This window comes from Cuculus canorus, chromosome 2 (genome assembly GCF_017976375.1).
Source record: "Cuculus canorus isolate bCucCan1 chromosome 2, bCucCan1.pri, whole genome shotgun sequence".
In the NCBI taxonomy this organism is placed as follows: domain Eukaryota; kingdom Metazoa; phylum Chordata; class Aves; order Cuculiformes; family Cuculidae; genus Cuculus; species Cuculus canorus.
Genome location: NC_071402.1, coordinates 111,009,349 through 111,037,306, shown reverse-complemented (window position 1 = coordinate 111,037,306; position 27,958 = coordinate 111,009,349). Strand labels below are relative to the sequence as shown.

At 40.7% G+C, this 27,958-nt stretch overlaps 1 protein-coding gene across 6 annotated transcripts; it reads right to left on the bottom strand.

Annotated features, from left to right (window-relative positions):
• Positions 1-2: 2 nt before the first annotated feature.
• On the bottom strand, positions 3-27,462 carry STARD3NL (STARD3 N-terminal like). 6 transcript variants are annotated; one of them, XM_054057704.1, is made up of 9 exons: positions 27,313-27,387; positions 25,381-25,484; positions 12,843-13,139; positions 10,645-10,722; positions 8,591-8,668; positions 6,847-6,900; positions 6,631-6,748; positions 5,532-5,630; positions 3-72 (listed from the first exon to the last, which is right to left on the bottom strand). In XM_054057704.1, the coding sequence occupies exons 3-9, from the start codon at positions 13,065-13,067 to the stop codon at positions 20-22; spliced, it is 705 nt and encodes a 234-aa protein (XP_053913679.1). In that variant the 5' UTR covers positions 13,068-13,139; positions 25,381-25,484; positions 27,313-27,387; the 3' UTR covers positions 3-19. The 6 variants fall into 6 exon arrangements, with proteins under 6 accessions (XP_053913679.1, XP_053913678.1, XP_053913680.1 ...); XM_054057703.1 differs by lacking the exon at positions 25,381-25,484 and having other exon boundaries at positions 27,313-27,462; XM_054057705.1 differs by lacking the exons at positions 25,381-25,484; positions 27,313-27,387 and adding an exon at positions 26,857-26,968.
• Between the last annotated feature and the right edge of the window lie 496 nt (positions 27,463-27,958).

Here is a 27,958-nt window from a genome sequence, read left to right as displayed (position 1 = left end):
GCCTGTTTTTCCATATTTGCTATACAACTGGTTTCTCACTGTCTTGTTTTTCTTCAGAGTCTTCATCAGATCCTGAAAAGGAAAACAAGAATGCTATTAGATCAGTTGAGAGAAGAAGAAAAACAGAAAAGTAAAACAGCAGGCCACTGATAATGGCTTATCAAAAGGCAATTCAAAGCAACTATTTCCCATAAAAACATTTAATTTTTATTTTAGATTTCTTTCCAGATATCTAACACCGAAGGTTTTTTTTTAACAGTTATCAAACCCAAGCCCTGGGATCATTCTTGACATACCTAACCTGTCAATGGATTCAGTAAGCAAATGCTTGAAGTTTTTACTGCAACACACTCAGGACAATCAACTCCACATTTGCTCACTGACAAGCAGATTCTCCCAGTTGCTATATCCTGCCCTTTGGAAGAGAGCTTCAGAAGGCATTTTCAAAACAGCCAGAAATACAGCTTTACAAACTAATAATTTCCATATCTACTGTTCTATCAAGAAACCATGTCACTCTAAGCCAGAAACCAAACAGCTCCCTCTGCCTCACACTGCCCGGTTCTCTTCTCGTCCTCTGCCTGCTCTCAGGTCTTTGCTCTGACAAAGCCCTGGAAAGCCCCAAAAGGAAAGTTCAGCTCTCACAGGGCTACATGCCCAGAGACGGCTCCTGCTGGAGGCCCATTGCAGGAAAATGGCTTTCAAGTCATTTCAGGGAGAACAAGAAGATAGTAAGCAAGCTGCATGAGCCGCTGACCCACACTTCTGGAGATCCAGTCTAAGCTGCAGCTGTCTCTGTTAAGGAAAATAAGGAAGTATGGTGAATATATCTATGTAAAACTTAGATATTATTGCTAGCGGATTGTGATTAAATAGAGTATTGTGTTAAGAGTATAATCAGAACCGGTGTTGGGAAATTAACCTTTAGAGCAGTTATAGGAATACAGGTCAGTTATGCATAGCCCTGTCTATGGCTGGTTTAAAGCCCAGTCCAGCTGAAGCAACAGGTTGTAGAAGAAATGCCAGACCTAGAATAGGTATTTGACTTAATGAAGACTAATGATTAAAAGGTTCAACTACTTCGAGTATAGGCATAGATTAAATATAGCAATAAGTTAGCGGAACTGCTTGAGGTTTTCTTTCAATGTTTTAAGGAACAAATAAGTATGTCTCAAGAAAGAAGATAAGTGATTTTTATGATCAGTGGAGAAACATGAAGCATCACTTCTGAGGGAGAACTGAAACGAGACAGTGAAGATGAATTATCAATGTAGAGTTTAAAGAATAATGAACAACAAAGAACTGAGAACCCATGGAAAAACACCATGGAAAAACACCAAGAACTTTACGAAGAAAGAATACCAATTGTATACCGATGATTTTTGTGGGGGCTTTTGCCACTTACTGAGGTGATGCCCCAACTCTAAGTTGTTAATAAAGGAAGCCTAGAGCTACCTAGTTTGGCGAAAATCCTTTAAGTCTCTGCCCACATGTGGAGTGGCAGTCAGTTCTTGTGGCAGTCAGCCCTTGTTTAGGTTAACTGAGGAAATTATCAGCCCATGCATTTCACCATCCGTGTCTTGGGCAGTTTAAATGAGACTCCCACAGGGGAAAGAAAAAAAAACCAACCCACAGGCGAGTAAAGAACTGTCTCTGATAAAACACCCAGGAGACCTGCTTGGGCTTTTACCCCAAATTTAAAGCTGATCTATTGACCCACATTCCCTTTCACAAAGAAATAAAAAAACGAAAGATGAAAGTGTTAAGCATTTTTTTTTGGCCAAACTACTCTGAAGTCCTTTCCTTTCTTGGGATACCACACCTGCCTTTCATTTTGAAACTCAAATTGTATAGAATATGCAGACATTTACCCTTTCCAGGCCAATTTTCCACTTGTTACTTCCAGAATGGTTCCTTGGCAACCAAAGCTAATGTTGAAGATGAAGGGTCAATTCATGTAAAGAAGTGAATGGGAAAGGGTATGGCCTTGGACAAGTACATCTTCAAGGAAGACAAAAAGATAAATATGATGAAAACTCCAAGAGAGCCTGTTCTATATGTCACCTCCTGACACCAAATATTTGGTTTTAGACATGTTACCATGTTAGCAGAGGAGTTTATTCCCCTCTGCATGATCATGTGGAATAGTTTTTCCTCTATTTTTCCAATCAAAATGTAAAACAAACTGACCAAAAATTGCCCTTTTAGAACAAATCCATAGTTTGTCTTATCTTAAGAAAAGGCAGAATTTTGAAGAAAATCATAGAATCACTAGGTTGGAAAAGACCTCTTAGATCATCGAGTCCAACCATTCTTATCTGCCACTAAGCCACGTCCCTGAGCACCTCATCTACCTTTCTTTTAAATACCTCCAGGGACGGAGACTCAACCACCTCCCTGAGCAGCCTCTGCCAGTGCCCGATGACCCTTTCTGTGAAAAATTTCTTCCTGATATCCAGTCTGAACCTCCCCTGGTGCAGCTTGAGGCCATTCCCCCTTGTCCTATCACCTGTCACTTGGGAGAAGAGGCCAGCTCCCTCCTCTCCCCAACCTCCTTTAAGTTAGTTGTAGAGAGCAATAAGGTCTCCCCTCAGCGTCCTCTTCTCAAGGCTAAATAACTCCAGTTCCCTCAGTTCCTCCTTGTAAGACTTGTTCTCCAGTCTCTTCACCAGCTTCATTGCTCTTCTCTGGACATGCTCCAGAGCCTCAACATCCTTCTTGTCATGAGGGGCCCAGAAATGAACACAGTATTCGAGGTGCGGTCTCACCAGTGCTGAGTACAGAGACAGAACAGCCTCCCTGGTCCTGCTGGTCACACCGTTTCTGATACAAACCAAGATGCCATTGGCCTTCTTGGCCACCTGGGCACACTGCTGGCTCATGTCCAGTCGGCTGTCAATCGACATCCCCAGGTCCTTCTCCTCCAGGCAGCTTTCTAGCCAGACTTCTCCTAGTCTGTAGCACTGCACAGGGTTATTGTGCCCCAAGTGCAGGACCCGGCATTTGGCCTTGTTAAACCTCATGCCACTGGTCTCACCCCGTCAGTCCAGCCTGTTCAGATCCCTTTAAAAAGCCTGCCTACCCTCCAGCAGATCAACACTTCCTCCCAGCTTAATGTTGTCTGCAAACTTGCTAAGGGTACATTCAATGCCTTCATCCAGGTCAGCGATAAAGATACTGAACAGGACTGGACCCAGGACCAAGCCCTGGGGAACACCACTTGCAGCCAGCGGCCAGCTGGAGTTAACTCCATTTACCAGAGTATCCGTATTGCTTTTAATTGTGAGCTATTATTACTGTACATCATTGAACAGTTTCAGAATACTCTGTGATTACCAGTATGTGTGTATTTTCATTCAAATATAATATATTCATCTGACTGTTTCTTTTGTTTCTCATACCCATAAAGAGTACTTAAAACAAATTTACTTGGCAGTTAGGACAGACAAGGAGAAGGCACGTGAGCTGTTACTGAACCCAGACGACAAGCAGCCATCCCATAAACTGGAAGTAATGGTGTGGTCATATATCTGTAGTCACCACATACGTGCTGAGGTACGACAGCTCACTGCATGTGCAACAGTGAGCCAGATAAACTGCCAAGGAAACTATGTTGTCTCCATTTACACTTCCTCTCACATTGTATGTTCTATTGCCAAAAAGATCCCAGGCTGAATCCAGTATGGTACTTCCAACCAGTATTTCTCAAGATAGACTCACAGCTTTAGCTGAAATACGTTTCCACGTTGCATCGTTAGGATGATCAGAGGGCTGGAGCACCTCCCATATGAGGACAGGCTTAGAGAGTTGGGGTTGTTCAGCCTGGAGAAAAGAAGGCTCTGGGGAGATCTTACAGTGACCTTCCAGTACCTGATGGGGCTACAAGAAAGCTGGGGACGGGCTGTTCACAAAGGCTTGTAGTGATAGGACTGGGGGTAATGGGTATAAACTGGAGAGGGGCAGATTTAGGCTAGATATTAGGAGGAAATGCTTCACCATGATAGTGGTGAGGCATTGACACAGGTTGCCCAGGGAAGTTGTGGATGCCCCATCCCTGGAGGTGTTCAAGGCCAGGTTGGATGGGGCCTTGGGCAGCCTGGCCAGGGAGGTGTCCCTGCCCATGGCAGGGGGGTTGGAACTGAATGATCTTTAAGGTCTCTTCCAACCCAAACCATTCTATGATCCTATGATCATTAGTTATACTTGACATCGTCATAGTGTTTTGTCATCCCTAGATGGAGCCCTAATCATTTCTTATGCCAAGATGGTTGGAAACTACAGAGAGCGCCATTAAAGTGAAAAACATCCCCAGCATATAGAACTCTACAATGCAATACAGGCAAACATATCTGTAGCAACTAGCAGCTATTAATATTTTAAGTATATTGCATAAAGCACAGATTGACAGAAGGGATTTAAATTTTCAGCTACAAAGACTGACATAGAATTTGAGGGTTCACACTGCATCCTCAAATAATTCAAATCCACTCAACCCATAAGGCAATTTACTCATTTCCTTGAAATGCCTTCAAACAAATTCTTAAATCTTTCATTTCCATTTATTTTTTAGCTCACTGAGCTCATTCCTCAACTATAACAAAGCACATGACATGCAGATTTAAGATGTAATTACCACTTGCACTCAGTTTAACATACCCATGCAACTGGGGAAAGCTGGGGAGGGACTATTTGCAAAGGCTTGTAGTGACAGGACAAGGGGCAATGGGTATAAACTGTGGAGGGGCAGATTTAGACTACACATAAGGAAGAATTTCTTTGCAATGAGAGTGGTGAGGCACTGGCACAGGTTGCCCAGGGAAGCTGTGGCTGCCCCATCCCTGGAGGTGTTCAAGGCCAGGTTGGGTGGGCCCCTGGGCAACCTAATTGAGTGAGACGTACCCCTGCCCATAGCAGGGGAGTTGGAATTAGATGACCTTTAAGGTCCCTTCCAACCCAAACCATTCTATGATTCTAAGTAGCCTTTTTATATACAGAAGGCTTTTTCTTTTTGTTATGAGAAATGAGAAGAGCCTCTGACTGAATTTTCAGTTTGCTTTAGATCAGTTTAAGATTCACTGTCTATACTAAGATACTGAAAAGCTCCAAGTTTAGGCTGGATTAAACAGGGCATTGCTGCAGAACGCTAGCAAATAGATCACAGAATCATTGAATATCTCAAGTTGGAAGGGAACCATAAAGATTACTGATGGCAGAAACAAACAATAATTGCCTCCTCTCACTTGCGGTACCATTTTGTTTCAAACTTATGTTATTTTTAATGCCTTCAGGGCATGTCAGAAGCCCCGCTAACTGCATGTACTGTAATTCACCTGACAAGCAGTAAATAAACTGAAATACTAAATAAAAAATAATCCTTCACTTTAGGACTGTAAAGTACAATTTTCAGTTAAAAAGGAAAACGTATAATACATTTGCCTTCACTCTTCACCCACCTTACCCTGTGATGGGGGTGAAATATGCAGGAGGTTAACGTCAATAGGAAAAATTGTTCTCTATGTGGACATAACTACCTGCTACAGATTCAGGAGGAGAATAGAACTGCCCATCAGAGAGGACTCCTGGGTGAAGAAGAGCTGCTCGTTCAGAAGCATCCTGTGCTATCAAAAATCCTAAAAGGGAAAGAAACATAAGAACTCAAATCCTCAATGCTATCACACAGCATCTTAAAGATCAGCTATTGATGAAGAATCTTAAAGATTGATGTGTTATATTAGAATTCCTAACAAGTTACTTGTATAAATAAATATCTTGGGGAGGCGGAGAAAAAGCAAACTGTTAATTTAAAATTTATGTCTTCTGTATAACCTCAGCCACCTAAGGAGAGACACACTAGTTAAACAGGTACTGTACACATGAATTAAGGAAACATTCTTTTTACAATGTGCAATTACATTATTAGGATGTGATATGTAAATTACTCAATATTCACTAGCTAACTAAAACTCTGAAATGCATTTGTAATCATCAGTGAGCCGTCATGCATAACCAAATAAATTCTTTTCTCACTTTGCCACTCTAAGTACCCTCATTAATGACTTGCTTTCAACTATTTGTCTCAACATACCCAGTTACTCCAGCTTTCAACTCTTTCTGGCTCAATTTCTTCTAAAAGCAGAAAAATATTCGGAAATGACATGGACTGTCATCAACAGGTTTTCTGATAATAACAGGGCAAAGAGGGCATTTTAGGTTAACATAAGGCTATTGAACTTCCATTCTTTCTTTTCCCTCTGCCACATGAAGACTGATGTGTATTTACTCTTCCCAAAGAAGGAAACAGGCACTTATTTCTATGCATTACCCAGAAAATAAAATTTCAAGTCAGTTGATTTTTCATGTCTTAAGTATACAAAAACATACATTCCTAAATGCGTGATGAACTGCTGCTCTGGTCCTTATAACTTTTAACTTTGCCACCCTTAATTAATTAAAATCCACTTCTTCAAAGGCACATGTTCCTTGTCAGGTAAAGAAAAATTATGCCATATGATTTAATTTTTCCCACAGCTCCTCAAATTTTCAGAGGCTGAAAGAAGCATCCTTTTGCCAGATAACAAGGGATCTAATATTGCTAAATACAGTGATTAAGGTGAAATATCAAAAGCTTACTGTTTTCTTCTTCAGCTTCTTGTGGTAATACTTTGAAGTCCAAGAACCAAGTTTCAATCCAGGCAAGTATGAAGGATATGATGGGCAGCACGTAGCCAAAAGCACCCTGTGAGAACAGCTTGAAGGAAACAAAACCACACATTACAGAAATTACCCTGAAGAACCTTGCTTTCAGAAAACAACAAAATAAAACAAACATTTGATTAGAATATATACCTGTGAAATAATTACTTTTGCTAATAAAAAGGCACTGGTCACTGCTGTTGTAAACTGAAAGAGATAGGGTAAGAACAGTTAAGACTAATAAATGGGTTTACTTTTTCATTTCTGTCATTATCTATCAGTTGCAACTTTAAATATTTATTAACAATAGCAAGATCAGAGATTAAAAAAGTGTAATATGTATGATAAAAGTAACTTATTGTTATTAAAACCACCTTCTTAATAAAGATAAATTTTAATATGGACATCTCCGATGCTGATTACCACATAGCAGATAGGCAGTTTAGATGCTACACAGATGCCAAGTTATACAAATATAACTGGTATAATGAAGATGCAGTATTTTATTCACCGAGATCCTTAGAAAAACCCTAGCTATCTACATATTCGGGGGAAAAAAGCAAACAGCAGTTGCTCCAAATGCTTCTCATTACCATTCAAATCAAACGATCCATTTCAACTAAGAAAATATCTTTGCAGGTTTAAATATGAATTAGCATTTTAATTCATGTACTGATACTGTGAAAAACGAATCACTTTGAAGACTAGATACTCCCTTTAGTATTTAAAAAATGGCAAGCTGCATAAAACAGCTGAAAAAAAGCCACAAAAAAGCAGTGGACAAGTGCTGTTCATTTAAGTAAGGCTTCTAACTCTATTAGTGCATTTGGGCCCAGCAACTCTGTAAATAATAGCAGAACGTAACTAGCTTCTGGTAAGCATGAGTAGGATTTTTTAAGACTAATAGCTTCTGCAAAAGCTTCAGTGAAACTTTCTATGTCTAATTACTTACTACCACCTCACAAACAACTTCATCAAGTTCAAGGATGTCACTGGAAGAAATACTCTAAAGCTACATAACTAAGAGTAAGGAATTTTGAGAAGCATGCACTTAAAAATAAACATAAATAGAGCAGCAGTTACAACTATGTATCTAGTTTTGCTGTGCTAATAACACAGTTTCAGAAAAATCATGGCATGTAATCTCAGACTAGTAAACAAATTGTATGCAACTCACTTGATTAAACTTATTCATGAACGCATTATATACGCACGTACCACAGCATAAGGGAAAAAAAGCCTAAGATTTACAAAGGTCTAAGCCAGCAATATGCCTACTGCATTACAATCTGTAGTATTGACTGGTGGAAGTACGGATTTGTCATCAAGTTTTGCATTCTTTTTCATCCATAAAGCACAGCTGCATTAAAGATACTTGCTCCAATCCACTGTGGCTGCCTAGATTTCTCAAGAACTTCCCTTGCTAAGAAGGGATGCATATTCAACATTTTGTATTAGAGCACGAAACAACACAGGTGCTAGTGCTCAATGAGTGGTATCCAAATCTCTAAAAAGCTAAGAATGTGAGAGTTAACGGACTGCTGGATGTCTGATACAATAATGCCAATTCTTTTTGAATACAGTTCACTATTTCAAATGCAAATATATTTCAAACATTTAACAAGTCAGAGGTAACAAGCAGTTGTGACTAGTCATCCATACTGGATTCAATGCAAGTCTTCAATTTGTATTAACATGGTACATAATAAGGACCACACCCACTGCGCTATTAAATTCTTGTCTTTAGGCTGAAAATCTTCCAGAAGAGAAGTTTTTCAATGAATTTTTATGTATGGCATCAAGATGATTCTTAACATACAAGCGTTAGGAGACATCTAAAATTTTGTTTGTTCAATTCATTCTAGTTAAAACTCCATTATGCTTGGCTACTACTCACAGCTATTGCCCACCAATGGCGCAGTCTGCACATTGCATATGCAAGTATTAACACCTTAAATCGAAAGACTGCCAGTAGCTATAGAGAAAGGAAAAAAATATTTGTTGGTTAATTCAGAACACAGAAGCACCACAAGATTCTCAGTTCACTGAAAATACTAACTGCTTACAAAACAACTTAAACCAGGACAATCTTAAGTTCTGTAATTGAGAAACAAAGGGGGATGTGTGCATATAAACCAGAAATAAAATATCATTTCGCATTTGTAAAGAATGGCACCACTCACATGCCTACATAGGTTCAAATATGCAAGCATCAGTTAGAAACTTTAGAAAGCTACATGATGTATGTTCGTGGTCATTTTAACTGACCGGAATCTAAGCAGTTAAATCTAGATGCAGTTAATCCAACAAATACTTTGAGCATCACTGTGCATCTTACTGATCTCAGCAGCATGCTATTGTGCAAGAATATTATTAAAAACTGTAAAGACTTCACAAATGCAATCAGAAAATGGGAAGAATATCTAGAAACAATTTGCTACTTACTAAATTTTTAGTATTTATCAAAATATTAATATTGCAACAATCCACTATTCTCTATGGAGATGCCTGCAATAGCAATCTGTTACAAATACTTTGCAGTAAAGAAAGGTAGATACAATACTTCTAGGCCAGAAAATGAAATCAATAGCAGAGAGAAGCGATTTCTGAATGAGGGACCCTAACCCTCAATTTTCTTGTTTATTCTTTGAGAGTAGATTGCCTCCAAATTCTTTTAAAAGATGTGTTCAGAATCTAAAATATGTGAAACAAACGCTTAAAAATGAAGAGAAATTAAGCACAGACATGGCTAGAGGAATAACGAACACTTACAATCGTATGCAAATATATATGTTTCAGTGATATGTGGTAGAAACAGAAGAAATCCTGTATAAGCCCACAAAACATTTTGCAGAATTCAGTGACCTAGTCCCTTCCCAGGGAATAAAAGTCTATTCTTTTGCATTACATGTTTTTAACCCTTTGTTCAACTACAGGGCAAAATAATTCCCAGAGCATCAACATTTCCAGACACCATTTTTTTTTTCTTTCTGCAGTAAGGTATATCGTGGATAATCTGCCAGCAAAATAATGAGACAAAAAGGGAGAAGCAGCACAGTTTGCTAGCTTATGAAATTTTTACATCTGGTACCTCTTTCCATTTGACAGAGCAAATGGTCCCATGCAGAAGCAAGAATGGGTTTTGAAACCAGTTTTAAAGAGAGATTCTGGATACAGTCATCATCATAAAATGACTGAAACTAAATTAACTCATCTTTGCCAGGCAAACAAGATCTGGCAGAATTAATAATCTTGTAAAAACATTGGGCCCTTTATAAGAACCATAAAGACACAGCTCTTACTTTGAGATCAGTAACTTGGTCCATGTCATGCAAAACCCATTGCAACTACAGTGTTGCTGAAAGAGAGAGAAACTTCCTGATGCTGTAGAGCTCTTACCAAGTGTCTCAGGTGATTATACATAGTAAATGAGAATCAGAATTCAGGTCATCTGTTTTTAGTATGATCTTTTAAAAAAAAAAAAAATCCTGTTTGAGTTAAAACACAGTAATCTGAAAAAAACCTGACCTGTACATTCCAACTTACTGCGACTGACTCATTTCCATAGATGGACAAAAACATCAGTGAAAAAAAAATGATTTTACAGATGGAGGACAATTGGTCTTCTCCTCTTAATAAATTATCTTTATGTTACATCAGTCTCACATTCTTGATTGAGTTTTTCATCTGCTTTTCTGTGCCTCCCCAAAGCAGAAGATGCAATTTAAGTGTGCCTAAGCATCTTTATCTGCAGGCTGCATAAGCTTGCTGCCAAGGCAGTACTGGGCAACCAACTCTTAGACAGGTGAAATATAGGAAATTTCTGGTTTAAATTATTAAGAAAAGAGCAGCCTTTTCACAGGACTCAGACTAGGGAACATCTGTGGAAGGAGGAGTGTGGGAAAACTACATTTTGCTGTTCTCCCTCCTGTTTTTTAGAACAACACTTACAAATATATCAAAATATGAAGAAGAGTAGTCATATTGTAGGACTTCTTTCTTTAAGGCAGTCTCAATGCCTCCTTTCACCTACAAAGAAACAACACACAAAGATGAGAACAGAAGTTACTGAAGCCAAAATACACACAAATCTGAAGGGTGAAATTAACAGTTCTCTACTGATGGACTAAGTACAGAGGAGAAATATGCTCAGAATGTCAGTGTCAAGATTAGTGCCCTTATTGGTTTTGCATGATTGATCAAACCAGCTGACCAAACAGCCATCAGAAACCAGCTCTAGCTGGTCACATTCTAGCAAACAGGAAACCAAAGAGCAACTGAATCCATACTTCTGATATTCTTCTTATCAGCATACATACTATTTGTTTTAAAAGAGCTTAGCAAAAAAAAAACCCCACTCTAAAAACCACAGAAGCTGTAAATATTAGAGCGTTCTCCCACAAATAACTAATGCCCAAGTTTAATTCTTCCATTCGTTTGAGAGGATTTAAAATTACATTTTTCTTAGCCACTGAGTTTCTTTCTAGTGGAAGGAATCCTCACCATCCTTTTCAAAATGGGTCAGTAAGGAAATAACTTAGGATGTTATTGTTCAAGGCCAGGTTGAACGGGGCCTTGAGCACCCGAGTCTAGCAGAGGTGTCCCTGCCCATGGCAGGGGTTTTAAACTGGATAATCTTTAAAGTCCCTTCCAACCCAAACCACTATGATTTTATCTTTTCAGTCAGAGAGTAAGAAGAGTATGTTTCTTAGTGAGGTGTGGAAAACCTAACTGTCCATATCCTATTGGTTTTACTATTAAATTCAACAATTAAGCTCTGCATGAAATAGTTACGTAAAGCACTGGGGAACACCACCAACAGAAGGTTTTAATAATCAGAAAGTGTATTTTTCACTCTATCAATGAACTACTGGAATAGTAAGCTCATGAAACTTCATAATGTCAGATCAATAGCCAAAGTTATTTATCTTGCAAAGGAGTGCTGACAAAAAATGTTTTTCTCCATATCCTTCTTGTCTAGAAAAGGGATTCCTCCACTTTTTTCCTTTGTGTTCTTTCTTAAATGCACACTTTAGATTAGACATGGCTCAAGAACTACGACGATACTCACAAAATGCACTCCACCATACACAATATATACCATACTAAGTCTTGTCTCAAAGAAAAGACATCACAACAAAAGTAAGGTTTTGGCTATTAGAAGTCTTCCCACAGACTAATGCCTCTGTGAAACACCGGTGACTTGGAGTTACTCAGAAGGCAAACTCTTGAATCCTGTTAAAATTAACACTTCTTGCCAAACTCAAAGACATACAGTAACATTTTTTCTTTACTTGTCCCTTGAAAAGTTCACTGCATTTTCAATGGTTTCTTCAGCACGGTTCACAGACTACAGGAACATAAAAATGGTTAATGACAAGCAGATAATAAACCACGTATCCTCATGACTAAAAGCAGAGGCAGTTAAGTAGATACTGTGCTCATGAAAGCTTAAAAGTAGGAAGCTTCTTTAATTTAAATAGAAATAACATATACGAGGTCCAACACAAAAAAGCCAAGACCATAAGCGTAACTCCTTTATTTAGCAAATTAAGAAAATCAACTGTGATCACCTTCAAAACATTTTCCTTCTAAGTTGACTCATAGCTGCATATGATGCTGCCAATGTTCAAAGCAATTCCACTGACCATTTTCTGAAAAGCTGTTGAGGATCTCCATTGTTTTTGCTTTCATATCTTCTACCAACAAAAAATTACTTTCTATGAGCATCAACTTGATCTTTTGGAAGAGGCAGAAATGGCAGGGAGTCAGGTCTGGTAAATAGGTTGGGTGTTCAAGCACAGTGATGCTGTTATGAAGTAAAAAATTTCATAGACAAAGTCCTGTGGGCTAGCGCACATTGACATTTTCAGACTCAAGGTAAGAAAACGTCTATATCTGAACACATGTCCACTCATATAGAGAGAAGCGATCAAGTTGAACATCGTCTCACTGTGTCACACTAAAATGTGTTCTATAACAAGCTCTTTGTCTCTCCCCTTCTGCTCTTGGTTCCTGAGCTACAGGGTTAGTCTCAGGATTTTTGTGTCAGACCTCATCATTCAGCATAGAAACCAGCAACTTATTAGCCACTCCTGAGGGGAATAAACAAATTAATGAAGTCTAAGGGTACTGAACAGACAACTTACATTTAATTCTATTATCCACAGCAAAGTTATGAATAAGAGATCAAAGGTAACAAACAAACAGAAAGTCCTTCTGACATCTGATATGCCTTTCTTCTCTCTGCCTTCATATGACTCAATCCTTGCCATCAGCTGTGCTGGGTTGATGGAGTGGATGTCCCGCAAGGAAGGACATGATTCCACACTGCTACTGTGAGCATTTTCTGCTTCACCTGGCACCCGATTCATCCTGGGTTGGCTCAGAGTAGTCTTCTTGCAGTTTCACCATCCCTAGAAGGCTGATCCATATAGGAAGAATTTCTAAACAAACAAAAAAATCAAAACACATTAGTCATCAGAACCTTGAATTCCAGTAGGTATTTTCATCTTAGTATGTCAGCTTTCTTTTCGCTAAACAGATGATGAAAATTTGGCAAGTAGGCTCTAAAAATTATTTCTAAAATAAGTTCTATCTGGGCTCTCTTAACCTCCCAGAAGATTTGTAAAACAGGAGAATTAGCATTCAATAAGGCTGATGGGAATAAGGAAAAACTGTCTAGATTTAGAAAGCTACTTTCTCCACATTGTTAGAGAGAGATCATTAGATAGGAATGAATGAAAATCATTATACAGTGCATCTTTAAGGCTTCCAGTCGATTTAAATGCTCTCAATAGGAAGCCAACTTAAAGGAAGTTTCACATACCATTCCTGAAAAACTGCAGTGTTAGCTACTAGCACATCCAGAGCCGTCACAACCAAAAAATTCTGAAGAAGTCCATTAAATCCCCTGAATAGTGTAGTAATCATTAGATGTAGCAAATACACTGCTATTTGCTCTATAGATAAATTCAGTTGCTATGACAACTTACATGGCCAGACAGGGTCTCAGAAAAAAACTCTATGCAACCCAGGGGTTGAAGGTAATGCAATTACCCTAAGTCTCTTCTGACTGCAAGGCTTTATAAAAAGAAAATCAGGTTAGCTTTCTTACAAAACTGGAGCAGTTTCACATATGATTCACTACACTGCTCCATGGGAACCTTTTTCCAATTAAAGCTTCTAGAAAGAATTGACTAAGAAGGTCATAAAGTTTTAAGGAAATGCACAGAAAATTTAATTTTATGCAAAATACCCAGATGATTAAGTTATATATCCTGCAATATAAATCGCATCCGACATGCTTCTGTAATGCTGGGGGAACAGCTTTTTGAAATTCAGGAACAAAATTCTGTCTCTTCTTGCATGGTCTGACTTTCATTACACCACAAGAGAGAAAGAAGCCTTTTCCACTCTTTTATTCCAAGAGGATTTCAACTCCCAAGTCTGCACAAATACAGACAGCCAAAGCACAACAGGAAAAGCAGACAGGGGATCTGTAACATCACTAGGCAAACACGGAATAGGACACAGGGAAAAGGAAAGGTGGGACAGGGAGTTGCCAGTGCACACACTTCACAGCTGAGGAAGAGGCAGGCCAGCCAGAGATGGCCAATGTCTAGGTCAAGGCATACATGCTGCCTTCAGGTAGTTCCAACTCTGCTTTTCTTGGTCTACCCCACAAGGACAGTAACAGACACTCACTGAGACAGAAACTACATTGCCAGCTGAGTCTATGCCTGCAGGAAACAAGCTATCAGAGGCAAACCAAGCCAGTATCAAGCACCATCTCATTCTGGGATCTGGCTGTGGGCCAAACCAAGCAGAAGGCCAAGAACAAGCACAGGCAGGCTACTGCCATCCTGCTCCTGCCTGGCACTCAGCCCTGCCCCAGCTTTCCAAAGCCAACCCAAGCTCTTCCGGTTCTCAGTAATCCGTGGGACTTTTCAGAAAAAAAACAAGAAAAGAAAACCAAAACACACACACTTGTACAGTTATAATACTGAAAGGATTTTCTTCACATTAAGAACTGTAGCGAACCTCCTTCCCTCTGACTATCCCATGTTGATGCACATTTTCAGTCAGAAACTGCTTTGCAATCACTTCTATACTTCTGTTTCTAATACCCGCCCCTAAACCTTATTCTACAAACCACATTTATCTGTTAGTTTGATAATATTCACATTATTAAAAATGCCTGTCTACTCAAAACAGAGGGTTATCATTTAGCTGTTCATTGTGAAAAGACGTCTTTCATTATGGTACAGAGTAAAGCTGAGCAGAAACACATCTATTTCATCACATCCTCTAGTAAAGGCTTGTACATACCTAAGGAATTCACGTTGCGTCTTGGAATAAAAGAACATTTTGAAAAGCAAGTAAAAGTTCTGAAAAAAAGCTCTGCCATTTATTCTGTCCACTGTTCCCCCAAACAGAAACAGTACTAATTGTCATTAATTTCATTAGTAGCATTAGATGCACAGTTTTATAGAACAGCATAGAATATTTCAGTTGAAAGGGACATCCAACAGTCATCTAGTCCAACTGCCAGACCACTTCAGGGCTGACCAAAAGCATTGTAAGAGTATTGCCCAAATGCAATGGACTAGGAGCATGGAGGACCTACAGAAGATGACAACTAGAAGAAGCAAGATGGAGGCTGAGACTGAGAGGGCTGCCATCGCTTTCAAGAAAGACATCGCAGATTAAGGCCAATGGATGAAAAGTGCTATTCAAAGTGCAAAGAAAAGTAGAATAATGAACAAAAAACCAATTCAGGACTTCCTTCCAAGAAGAACACCTCACCATAAACAGTGTAGGAACAAATGTCCCTTGGAATGGTCAGGATATCATGCGTGGTATCTACATCTCTGCAAGGTTCACGGAGAGGAAACAAAACCCTTTCTTCCACTCTGGTATCACAACCAAATAAATACATATGCTATAAATGCCCTTTCTTACCTGAATGTACATGTGAGTTTTGGTGCAAATGTACAAAATGACAAGAACAGGACCTTCCTTATTCTTTCAGTACTAAATCCTAAAGGAATGAGAGATTTGCCAGGGCTTACATAAGATCTGGACATCCTCCAAAGCGAGTACAAGTTCCCTTGTACTCCTTCACCCTCTTCTCTGCACACCTACCTGTTCCACTGCCCACCTATCTGCTCATCTGCACTCCTCTTTGCGTGCCTACCTATTTTCCCCTTTCTGAGAGTTATTTCTCTACCTCGCTTTGGAGGTGATGTCCAGATCTTATGAAGCTGAGTGGAGCTAAGCAGAAGCAAGGAGCCAAGAGGAACCAAGAGAAGGGTGGCACAGAAGAGCTGAAAGGAGCACAGTGGAGGGCAGAGAGAAGGGCACAGATGAGAAAGAGGAGGAGGAGGACAAGGAGGAGGAGAACAACAACGATGGAGGAGGAGAAAGAAAAGCTGGAGCAGGAAAAGTACAATGGAAGAGGACAACAACTACAGAGGCAGAGAAGGAGGATGGAAGAGATGGAGGAAGAGGATGGAGGAGGAGGAAAGAATGACAAAAAAAAAACCCCAAACATGTTTCTATAAATACATTAGCAGCAAAAGGAGGGATAGGGAGAATCTCCAGCCTTTATTAGATGCAGGGGGAAAAACATAGGAACAAAGGCTGAGGTAAAGGCTGACGTACTTAAAGCTTCTTGTGTCTCGGCCCCCTGAGCTGCAATACAGGTACTGAGAACAGAATGGAGCCTCCATAATTCAATAGGAAATGGTTAACGCTCTGCTAGACACACACAAGTCTATGGGACCAGATGAGATCCACCCAAGAGTACTGAAGGAACTGGAGAAGTGCTCACCAGGCCACTTTCCATCATTTATCAGAAGTCCTGGCTAACTAGAGAGGTCCTAGTTCCCTAGAGATTAGCAAATGTGACACCCATACAGAAGGGCCAGAAATAGGATCCAGAGAACTACAGGCCTGTCAGCCTGACCTCAGTGCCAAGGGAAGGTTACGGAGCAGATCATATTGAGTGCTATCACATGGTACACACAGGATGACCTGGGGGTCAGGCTCAGTCAACATGGGTTTATGAAAGGCAGGTCCTCCTTAACTAACCTGATCTTCTATGACAAGGTGATCCACTTAGTGGATGAGGGAAAGGCTGTTGTCTACCTAGACTGTAGCAAAGCTTTTGACACTGTTTCCCACAGCATTCTCCTGGAGAAACTGGTTGCTCATGGCTTGGACCGGTGTACTCTTTGTTGGGTAAGAAACGGCTAGATGGACAGGCCCAAATAGTTGTGGTGAAAGGAGCTAAATCCAGCTGGTGTTCTCTAGGGCTCAGTGTTGAAGCTGGTTCTGTTTAATATTTTTATTAATGATCTGGACAAGTACACCCTCATTAAGTTTGCAGATGATACCAAGTTGTGCAGGACTGTTGATCTGTTTTAGGGAAGAAAGGTTCTACAGAAGGATCTGGATAGGCTGGATTGATGGGCTGAAGCCAATTGTATGAGATTCAACAAGGCTAAGTGTCAGGTCCTGCACTTGGAGCACAATGTTACAGGCTTGAGGAAGAGTGGCTGGAAAGCTACCCAGCAGAAAAGGACTTGAGGTGTTGACCAACAAACAGCTGAACATGAGCCAGCAGTGTGCTCAGGTGGTCAATCCAATAGTATTCTGGCCTGTATCAGAAACACTGTGGCCAGCATGACTAGGGAAGTGATTTTCCACCTGTACTCAGCACTGATAAGGCTAGACCTCAAATACAGTGTTCAGTTCTGGGCCCCTCAGTACAAGAAGGACATTGAGATACTGGAGCGTATCCAAAGAAGAGGAACAAAATTGGTGAAGGGCCTGGAGCACAAGTCTTATGAGGAGCAGCTGACGCAAATGCGGTTGTTTAGTCTGGAGAGGAGGAGGCTGAGGGGAGACTTTACAACTCTCTACAACTACCGCAAAGGAGGCTGTAATGAGGCAGGCTACCTGGGAGAAGAGACCAAAGCAAGTGATAGGACAAGAGGAAATGGCCCCAAGTTGCATCAGGAAAGGTTTAGATTGAATATTAGGAAATATTACTTCACCAAATGAGTTGTCAAGAACTGAAACAGGTTGCCCAGGGAAGTGGTTAAGTCACCACCCCTGGAGGTATTTAAAAGACGTATAGATGTAGTGCTTAGGGACATGGTTTAGAGGTAGACTTCGCAGTGTTAGGTTAACAGTTGGACTCAAGGATCTTAAATGGTCTTTTCTAAACTAAACAGTCTGTAATAATGCCTACAGGAAAACTGTCTTCAAGTTAGCAAGTTCCGAGTCAGTCAGTTGTTCTGGTTTGAGCTAAAGCAGAATCAGTTTTTCAGCAGTTTCATCAAAGTAACTTCATTTTCTGAAAATTAACTATGTTATTACCAACAGTGTTTCTCTTTAGAAATCATAGCTCAGGCCACTGGGATGCAGAAAGGCCATTGCTTGTGCTTATACCAGTAGAAACCAAGGCCATTCTTGAGCTGGTGAAATGCCATAAGTCAAAGGGGTGAAGAAGGGTTGCACCTGCAGGGAGGAGCAGATAGGACAGGTGAACCCAAACTGATCAACAGACTATTCCCGTATCCAGTTCTTAAGCTCCATTCTGCCACTGACCTTTTCCCCGTGCCTGCTCTGCAGCACCTGTGATGATGTATAGTTACTGGGGGGAAGGCAGGGAGCAATTTTGTATATCTGTATCTATTTTATTATTTTCTTACTAATAGTATTTTCTTCATTATTTTATTAAAGCTAGTTTAGTTGTGAACCCACAAGACTTTTTCCTCTCATTTCCCTTTCCCCTTTTCCTAGGTGGGGGGGAAGGAATTCGGAGCCCAACTGCTCATGTTTTAGCTGCTAGGCAAGCTGGGCTGGGGCTAAACTGTGATATCACTCTTCAAGCAAGGAGGACCCTGGGCAGCATCTCATCCCAGAACCAGCGTGGGCAGTGCCCATCACAGATGCTTCAGGATTTACCCATGCAGCACCGTGAACTATGCTGGACTTGAGTTCACTAAAGACATTCTCTGGAAGCAATAAAAGACTTCAAGATCTGGGAACAAAGTGTTATATCCTTTTCCTTTCCCACAGTGACCAACTCCAACTTCATTCTTTACCTAGGAACAGACAGCCAACAGCTTGGACAGAACATAAAATTAACTGTAAAGACTGCTTTGGTGCACCACATATACAAAGTCTAATAAACTGAGAATATCTAACCTGCAGGAGTACTAGAAGAATCTTCTCAATGTGCTTCCTGACAGTACCAGCATAAAGCCAGATTAAGAGCCAACACAGAAAAACTCAACTTCTCTGAAGACAAGGTAATACTGACTGTAAATTAGGGGAAAAAAACAGGATTCTCAAAGAGCTGGAGACTGCCTCCAAAGCTTACCTGGACACATTTTCTATACCATACTCTGCTGCAAATGAACCAAAAACATTCTTATGACATATTCGCTCCCTATTCTGTTATATAACTGATAGAATTAGTTTTCATGAAATCTGCTAGCAGTGAACGCATTACTAGCGACCTCATCATAGTCATTGCTCCCTTTCCTGAAGGGCACTTAAATCCTCTCCAAGCTCCACTTATTCTGTCTCTAGCTGCCTCAGAAGCATTTAAACGTTTCAATGCCTTTAAAAATCCTTTTCAGTTAGTCTGAAATAACTTTCTGTTTGAAAGAAATACTCTTTAATAAACACAAGGAAACATTTGGAAATACTTTTTCTTAGTGGGGAAAAAAAGGCATACATACATGCCATCTTAATTTTCAAGTTGATTCAGTTACTTGAAATTACAGCCTGATCTTGAAAGTATAGAATTTTGGAAGTGGAAATATCTCCAGATGCACTTCTATCTCGAAAATCTGAGTTTTAGCTAAACAGTGACCACTTTATAAAGCTCTTGAATTTCACTATCACAAAACGTTAGTCTAGAGACTGGTCAACAACAGCTTACTACCTCCTGCACATTGACATGAAGTGTGTAAGCAAAATAAAAAGACAAATTCATATAAAATCTGGCCAACATGAAGCAGGCATGCAGTTACAGAAAACGGAGAGAAAGAAAATTCAGACATTAGTGTACCCACAGATTCACAGAAATGTTGGTTGGAAGGGACCACTGGAGGTCATCTGTCCAAGCTCCTCTCAAAAGCAGGACCAGTACTGGACTTGACCAGGGATAATATTCAATCAGTTGAGGCTGTCAACAGCTGAGTCTTGAAAAATGCTAACAGTTCCTCTGGGTAACATGTACTAGTACCGCAATAATTTCTACAGAAAGTTTTCCTGTGGTTCAACTCAAGACTCCCAAGCTGCCTCTTTCTAAGCTACCTGCTGCTACGGAGATGAGTTTGGCTCCATCAGTAACTGCCTTAAGATTCAAGCTCAGCTGCATGCATTGGTTAGACAAAATTCAGGCATGAAAGAAAGCTACACACACAAAAATAGACCTGCAACAGCCAAACTTAACCTGCAATTATTTTAATGCAATTCCAGCCTTTCCTGAATATTCAATTTCAGAAAACTAGTTAAGACTCATTGGGAGATCTTACTGATGTAACTCTGATATCCAACAATACTCAGAGGTTTATAGGGCCACCGGAAGACACCTGCCCTACATGTAGTAGTAGTCATGAAAAGCTGTCTAATGAGTGATGCACCATGTACTTTATAACCCTGCTTGTCCTTGGCACGCTAGACCAGAGACACAGAATCTGAATCTTGAATCAGATGAAACAAAAACATTTGATGAGGTACTTAATCGACTCAGCTTATCTGTTTTCCTATTCACTACTTCACAGCATATTGGGAAATTTTAAGACTATTCTGTATCCTTTCTCTGTTCTTACTCAAGTTAAAGTGCAGTCTACAAAAATATTTTGTTTTTCTAATCTCTAGTTTAAAAATTTCTGCCTCCCTACTTTAAAACTAAATGAATAGGTACACCATGTACTGGACATGCCCATTCAAAACTAAAATCTACTGAATCATAGAGGATTATAGAATAACCAAATACAAGATAAAAGAACAGCAGTTAACATTTGGAGAGGAGACTAAAAAGAAAGATATGTATTTTTCATTGACATATGATATTCTAGTTAACATTCAGGTCATGTTAGAGCAGCAGAAGGCCAAACATAGAACCATCATTTACAAATTACAAGTAATTGCTTCAAATCAATATCAAGTGGGTTGTGTCTGAGGAGCAGGCATAACTTAAAATTCATGGCTACACACTGCACCAAGAGGCTCATATTCTGAATAGTGAAACTAATCGGTATGAGCCAACATGAAATCAATGAAGACCATTTGAAGAAGCCAAATTTAAAAAAAAATGGCACCATGGATACCAATTCTCTTAACTGTTCAGTCCAAAGAAAGTTTTCCTTCAACTAAAAAAAGTCTGTCCCTTCTTGTTCCTGACTAGCACAGGATTGTATTTCATTTGTCTTCCATTGCTCCCTTCCTCTCCTCTTCAGGTTTATTCTCACGAAATCCCTGTAAATTAGTAAAGCACAACTTCCTACTCTGTCTGTAGGATAGGGTAAATGGCTCCACAATGTCTACTGCAATTTTCACTCAAATAGAGATTTCATCTAGTTACACAGTTAAAGATATATCCTATCTTACAGTCTATCCTACAGACTGAGTCCCTAGCTCTTTACTGAAGAAAAGGCATTTAGATAGTGTTGCATTCGACAGACACTAGTGACTTTAATCAAAATAATAAGACTGAAAAATTCAAACTGATGCACACCCACAAAATTCCCTGCACATAAGCACAAGCTACTTTTTGCAATTCTAGATCTTCAATTAAATAACAAAGCAGGAATTACAAGTTACAAATATGCAACACAGTTAAAGACTGGGAAGAATTCCCATTGGAGGGGCAGGGCAAGGCTGAACAGCAGCCAGGAGAGGACTCATTACAAAGAGTTTAGCTTTATCAGACTGCTCAGAACGAGAACAATGCTGCTTGACCTCAAGCCAAATTGTGTCCAGTTCTGGAATCCTCAATATAAGAAGGATATGGAAATGTTGGAACAAGCCCAGAGGGCTACAAAGATGATCAGAGGGCTGGAGCACTTCCCATACAAGGACAGGCTGAGAGTTGGGGTTGTTCAGCCTGGAGAAAAGAAGGCTCCAAGGAGACCTTATAGCGACCTTCCAGTACCTGAAGGGGTCCTACAAGAAAGGTGGGACTGTTTATAAAGACTTGTGGTGACAGGACTAGGGGCAATGGGTATAAACTGGAGAGGGGCAGATTTAGACTAGACCTAAGGAAGAACATCTTCACAGTGAGAGTGGTGAGGCACTGGAACAGGCTGCCATGGGAGATTGTGGATGCCCCATTCCTGGAGTGTTTAAGGCCAGGTTGGATGGGGCCTTGGGCAGCCTGATCTAGTGGGAGGTGTCCCTGCCCATGGCAGGGGGTTGGAACTGGATGACCTTTAAGGTCTCTTCCAACACAAACTATTCTATGATTCCAATCCAACACGCAAGAGTAATACCCAAAATACACCCGAGTACAGCTTGTACAGCACACAGATTACATCTGTTCATACTAATAAGCCCTGAAATAACTTAGGACCAAGATTTTGAAATATATGCCACCAAGGAGATGGCTGGATGTCAGACTGAAACAAAGCAGGATGAGCAATTAACTTGCCTTGGTTAGAAAGTGAGTGGAAACACAAGTATCAATGCTATTTTGTTTTGCCCACTTTCAATTATTTCTTTCACATAAGGTTTAAGTTTTATTTTCTACAAAATGATGACACAACTTAATCCTAAAGTCATGCTATTTACTGGAGTAAGAACTGTATTTGAAAAATATTTAGACAACTTCCTCTAGAAAAACCTAGTCCATCGGGTTTCTCCAACTTCCTATGAACTAATGCTGACCTCATGAAAATAACAGGGCAGTTGTGCACATCCCACATTCGTACTGAACAGTATTTTTTTCAGAATACTGAAAGAAGGTGCTGAAGAGTGCAGGACACAGTTGGCAAGCTAAAAGAAAAAAGGAGAAAAGTCAGTCTTTTGGGTCAGTAGGACATCTGAGGGAAACAGCAACATCACCTTCTCCCATCCCAAGAGTGAGACTCGCAGATTCAGAAAGTCAAATCTTGGACTAATTTTTCCCTGCAGCTGAAGTAGCCCTGCTACTGAGTAGTGCCCTGCAGAAGCTGCCGTCCGCTCACAATCACTTCACATCTTGTTCTAAAAGAGTTAAGAAAATGCAGACTAACTAGCTTGTAAACTAGGTATTGGCACCGTCTTACTTTTATCTCCACTGCCACTTTCCCCTCTGGGTTCCTTCTCAACAGCATATCCCAGATTTTTTGCTTCTAAAATGAGCCAGTACTTTTTGTCCCTATATGAGCATGCTCAAACCAGACATGGGAAACACCATATAAAAGAACCATTCTTCAGAGTTAAACCAAAGTGACTTTGAAAATATACTACTCCATACTTCCGTACATACTAAATATACTACTCCATACACACTTTCAGGGATGGAGTACCCATCCAAGTTGTGGATGCCCCAACCCTGGAGGTGTTCAAGGAAAAGTTAGATGGGGCCTCGGGCAGCCTGATATAGTGGGACGTGTCCCTGCTCATGGCAGAGGGGCTGGAACCGAATGATCTTTAAGGTCCTTTCCAACCCAAACTATTCTATAATTCTACAATTCTATGATTTTATGCTGAATTCATGACACACTTAGAAATACACTCATCAGAACTCAAAATGTGTTTTGTTCAGCTTTTGTTCAATCAAGAGCGTGATCTTAAATAGGCAACTATATTCTATTTGAAGATAAATACTAAAAACTAACATACAAAACGGATGCATCATAACACACTCCAAAGGTGTGCCTCAGATCCCAGCTGTGCTCAAGATATTATATTTAACCACTGCCAACTACGAAACTGAAGCGTGTGCATTTTAGCACTGTCACATCCTTAGAATATACAAAAAGCAAGTATCTCAGTTACAGAACTGACGATACATCATCCCATTTGAGACCAATACATTCCAATTGATGATATTCACTTATTTAAATTAAATACCAAAACTAAGTTACTGCTTTCTTAAAAATAAAACATCACCTATTTTTTGGTTTAGATTATCTAGCATAATCTTGCCAAAGACCTAAAACTACCCCAGGATTTTAAGGTTAAATGCAATCAGCTCCCCACAGTTATATTACCATTCTACTAACACATGCATACAATATTTTGATATGTTTTATGTAGGGGTACAAAAACCAGGAACATGCAATAGCTGCATGCAATAACAAAATGGAAAAAAAAAAGGAAAAAGAAGCCACTGATTTCTTGCAAAAGCAGGGAGGGAAGAAAAAAAGCAAAGTGGGCATAAAGGGGAAGTGGTACAAAGATAAGAGAAAAATAATGAAAAAAACCCTCCACTAAATCTGGTCTTAACTCTTTTTCACATCTATTACCTGCTCTCTGAAGCTGACTTTGTAGCCCATCCAATATTAGCTCACAGAAATAAAGATCTCACTGCAGATTTTATTTCACTAAGCACTAAATACTAAGCAACAAGGGCTTACAATCCATTCAGTTTCCCAAAGTTAAAACAACTGTAGGCCAAATAAACCTTTTAGACATCAAAAGCCGATATATTTTATCGCCTCAGCATTTTTCCAAAGGCAAAATACAATTCTTTAAAAAGACCAAACATCTTACTGATTACCTCCAACATCAAGCACCACACCGGCTGATTACAGAGGGTACTCATACATTCGTTTGCTTGGTTGTTCTCTCCAATTCCACAACAAACATACTCCCCAAGGCTGCTAGCAAGATCCTACTGGGACAAGAACATCTCTTATTCAGCTAACACAGAATTGTGGGACTCTTCATGAAATGTCAGTCATTTTAGATATTAGTGGGAAACACTCAGGATTCCATCATCCCTTCAAAATCATTCAACAAAATAGTGCAAAAGTTTTCTCCAGGCAAAACCTGTAAGTCCTTCAAGGCTATTCAGAAATACAGGATTGTATTCCAAAAGTGATGTCAGTTTCTTACAAGATAAACTTTTAAATATTTTTCACTCTTAGTTCTTATTTTATAACACTTGAAGAGTCTTCAAAACAGAAGAAAGTATCAGGTTTTACATATTACCTCCATTTTCCTCCTTATAAGGCTTAAAGGACATTGTTAGGAGATAACTGAACAATTCAAAGAGCTGTAAATTCAAGCAAAGATCTATACCCCAACCTTCAGTATAAAATAGTTCTTCTAACACACCTCTACATAATTTGTCTAGTTTTTCTGTCAGTGCTAGACAGAAATTAACTCCTGATGTCTGAAGCAATGTTGCTTCAGGGCTTCAGATGACAACTGATGACATCTCAACATAAAAAGCATGGTGTTATAACAAGGTATTTGTGTGGTTCCTTACTAAGATTATTTTTTTTTTCAGCCTTTCATTTTTAGTCAGGTAGGTGTCAGGAGGATGAGTACAGACCCTTTTCAGTGGTGCCCAGAGACAGGACAAGGGGCAACGGGCACAAACTGGAGCACAGTAAGTTTCATCTGAACACAGGGAAAAATGTCTTTATTTTGAGCGTGACGGAGCACAGGAAAAGGCTGCCCAGAGAGGCTGCAGAGTCTCCTTCTCTGGAAATACTCAAGACCCACCTGGATGTGCTCCTATGCAACCCGCATAAGGTGAACCTGCTTTAATGGCTAGCTGAGCTGGATGATTTCCAGAGGTCCCTTCCAATCCCAACCATTCTGTGATTCTAAAATCGAAGGTGACAAACACATAATAAAATATCCCGGCAACACTGTGCAGAAATAGTGCGATGGCATCATACTGCTGAGCACACAAACATGACTTTTGTTTAAAAAAACCTCTTTCTACAAGTTTAGTATTTGTGGTTAATATTTTCCCTCTTTAAGTCAATCACGGAATCTATTTACACCTGACTATCATGAAGCTAGGAACTGACTCAAAGTTAGTTCTTCATCAATGAGTAACTTTAACTGCTAGCGCATATCAAACTGCTTAAAGCTTAATCAGTTCTCTCTGCAGACCTATCAGTATAAAGTTTAAGATAGATACAAAATGTTACATTTAATTCCGATGCTGAAATCAGGCAGTGCTTCTCCAAAGTTACCTTCAGTCTGAACATAAAATGAAGCCCCAGCCCAACATTTCCCCATGATGGTGATACTGAAAATGACTGCAAATAAACTCTCTAAGACTCATTTTTGAGTTTTAGAAAGCAAGCGTCCTTTATCAGGCCTGGACATGCAGGAGTGATCTCCATCAATCACGCAGTGAGATGAAATATTTTCTGGTTACAGAATATATTTCCCATTTACATGAAGATGTATACATTTTCGCAGAAATCTTAAGCATATTCTATTACTTTCCAAGGTTAATTTTAATGTTGTTATGAAACCTCACAACAGTCAAAACTCCTGCTAATTTGGAGCTTTGGAGACAGCTCTCTGATTGACCTTGCCTTTAAGATGTGAAGAAACTCCAAACAGAGGTGATTAGAGAAGAAGAGATATCTGTTCAGCACAGATTGTATGTCACAGATCATGCTTCATACAACACATTACCATTTTCAAAGAATCAACAGTGTTTGGAGAAACAGCGTTTTAAAGAAAACATGCTATCAGAGGGACATTCTGTCTAACTTCCAAAAAAATACTTAGATGAAACTTTAGCTTCAACAGAAGTATTCTACTTGTTTGTGACAGAAACTACTTCTATTACGGATGGGAAAGCAGAGGTTTGCACGCTGCGTTTTTTTTATCAGCAGGACAAACAGGTCACTGCTCCTCTGTGAAGCTGTGTTTGCTGAACCAGGATCTCGAAGAAACTCCCAACAGAGGTGACTAGAGAAGAAGAGATATCTGTTCAGCACAAATCATATATCACAGATCACACTGAACACGTTACCATTTTCAAAGAACGAACAATGTTTGGAGAAACATTGCTTTAAAGAAAACATGCTATCAGAGGGACATTCTGTCTAACTTTCAAAAAAATACTTAGATGAAACTTTAGCCTGAATAGAAGTATTCTACTTTTTTTTTTGTGACAGTAACTACTTTTCTGGAAGGGAAAGCAGAGATTTGCACGCCGCGGCTCGTTACCAGCAGGACAAACAGGTCACTGCTCCTCGGTGAAGCCGTGTTTGCTGAACCAGGATCTCGAAAGCAGGGGGAGCATCAGGAGGAGGAGGCGATGTGCGGGAGAGGCAGCTCCGCGCTGAGCATCCCCGAGGGACTCCCCCTTTTCCGGAGAGGGGATCCTCCCCCCGCCCCGCCACCTCCCGGCACGTCACCTCCTTCTTCCTCCTCCTCCTCTTCCTCCCTCAGGCGAACAGCGGGCACCGTCCCGAGGGGGCAGAGCCGGGAGAAAAGCTTCATCCCAGGAAGAGAAGCGAGGCCGCTGCAGCGGCCACGGCACCGAGCACTGCTGCCCACCCCACCCCACTCCTTCTCCTCCTCCTCGTCCTCCTCCCCAGGGCCAGGCCGCCCTGCCACCAGCACCGCACCCGGTCTCCCTCTGAGCGTTTTACCGCCCTCTCCTCGCTCCTCGCCGCTTACCTGGTGTGTGCGCCGCTCCGGCCCAAGGGAGAGACACGGCCAGCACCGCCGCCGGCGCCGCCGCGGGACCCGCGGGATGGCAGGGCGGGGCCTGGCGCCGGAGGGGGCGGGGCTTGGTGACGAGTGCCCCGGTGTGCCGTCAAAGGGGCGGGGCTTTGATGATGAGTGGGCGGTGCCTGACGCCGAAGGGGATGTGGCTTGTAGTCGAGGGGCGGGGCCTTGTGATGATTAATGGGCGGGGCCTGATGGGAAGGTTGGCTGGCGGCGCGGGCGCGTAGGATGATAGAATCACGAGGTTGGAAAAGACCTCTTGGATCATCGAGTCCAACCATTCCTAGCTGCCACTAAACCATGTCCCTGAGCACCTCGTCTACCCGTCTTTTAAACACTTCCAGGGATGGGGACTCGACCCCCTCCCTGGGCAGCCTCTGCCAGTGCCCCATGACCCTTGCTGTGAATTTTTTTTTCCTGATCTCCAGTCTGAGCCTCCCCTGGCACAGCTTGAGGCCATTCCCTCTTGTCCTACGCATGTGTGTTTGAATCATAGACTCCTAGAATGATTTGGGTTGGAAAGGACCTTAAAGATCTAGTTCCAATCCCTCCGCCATGGGCAGGGACACCTCCCACAGATCAGGCTGCCCAAGGC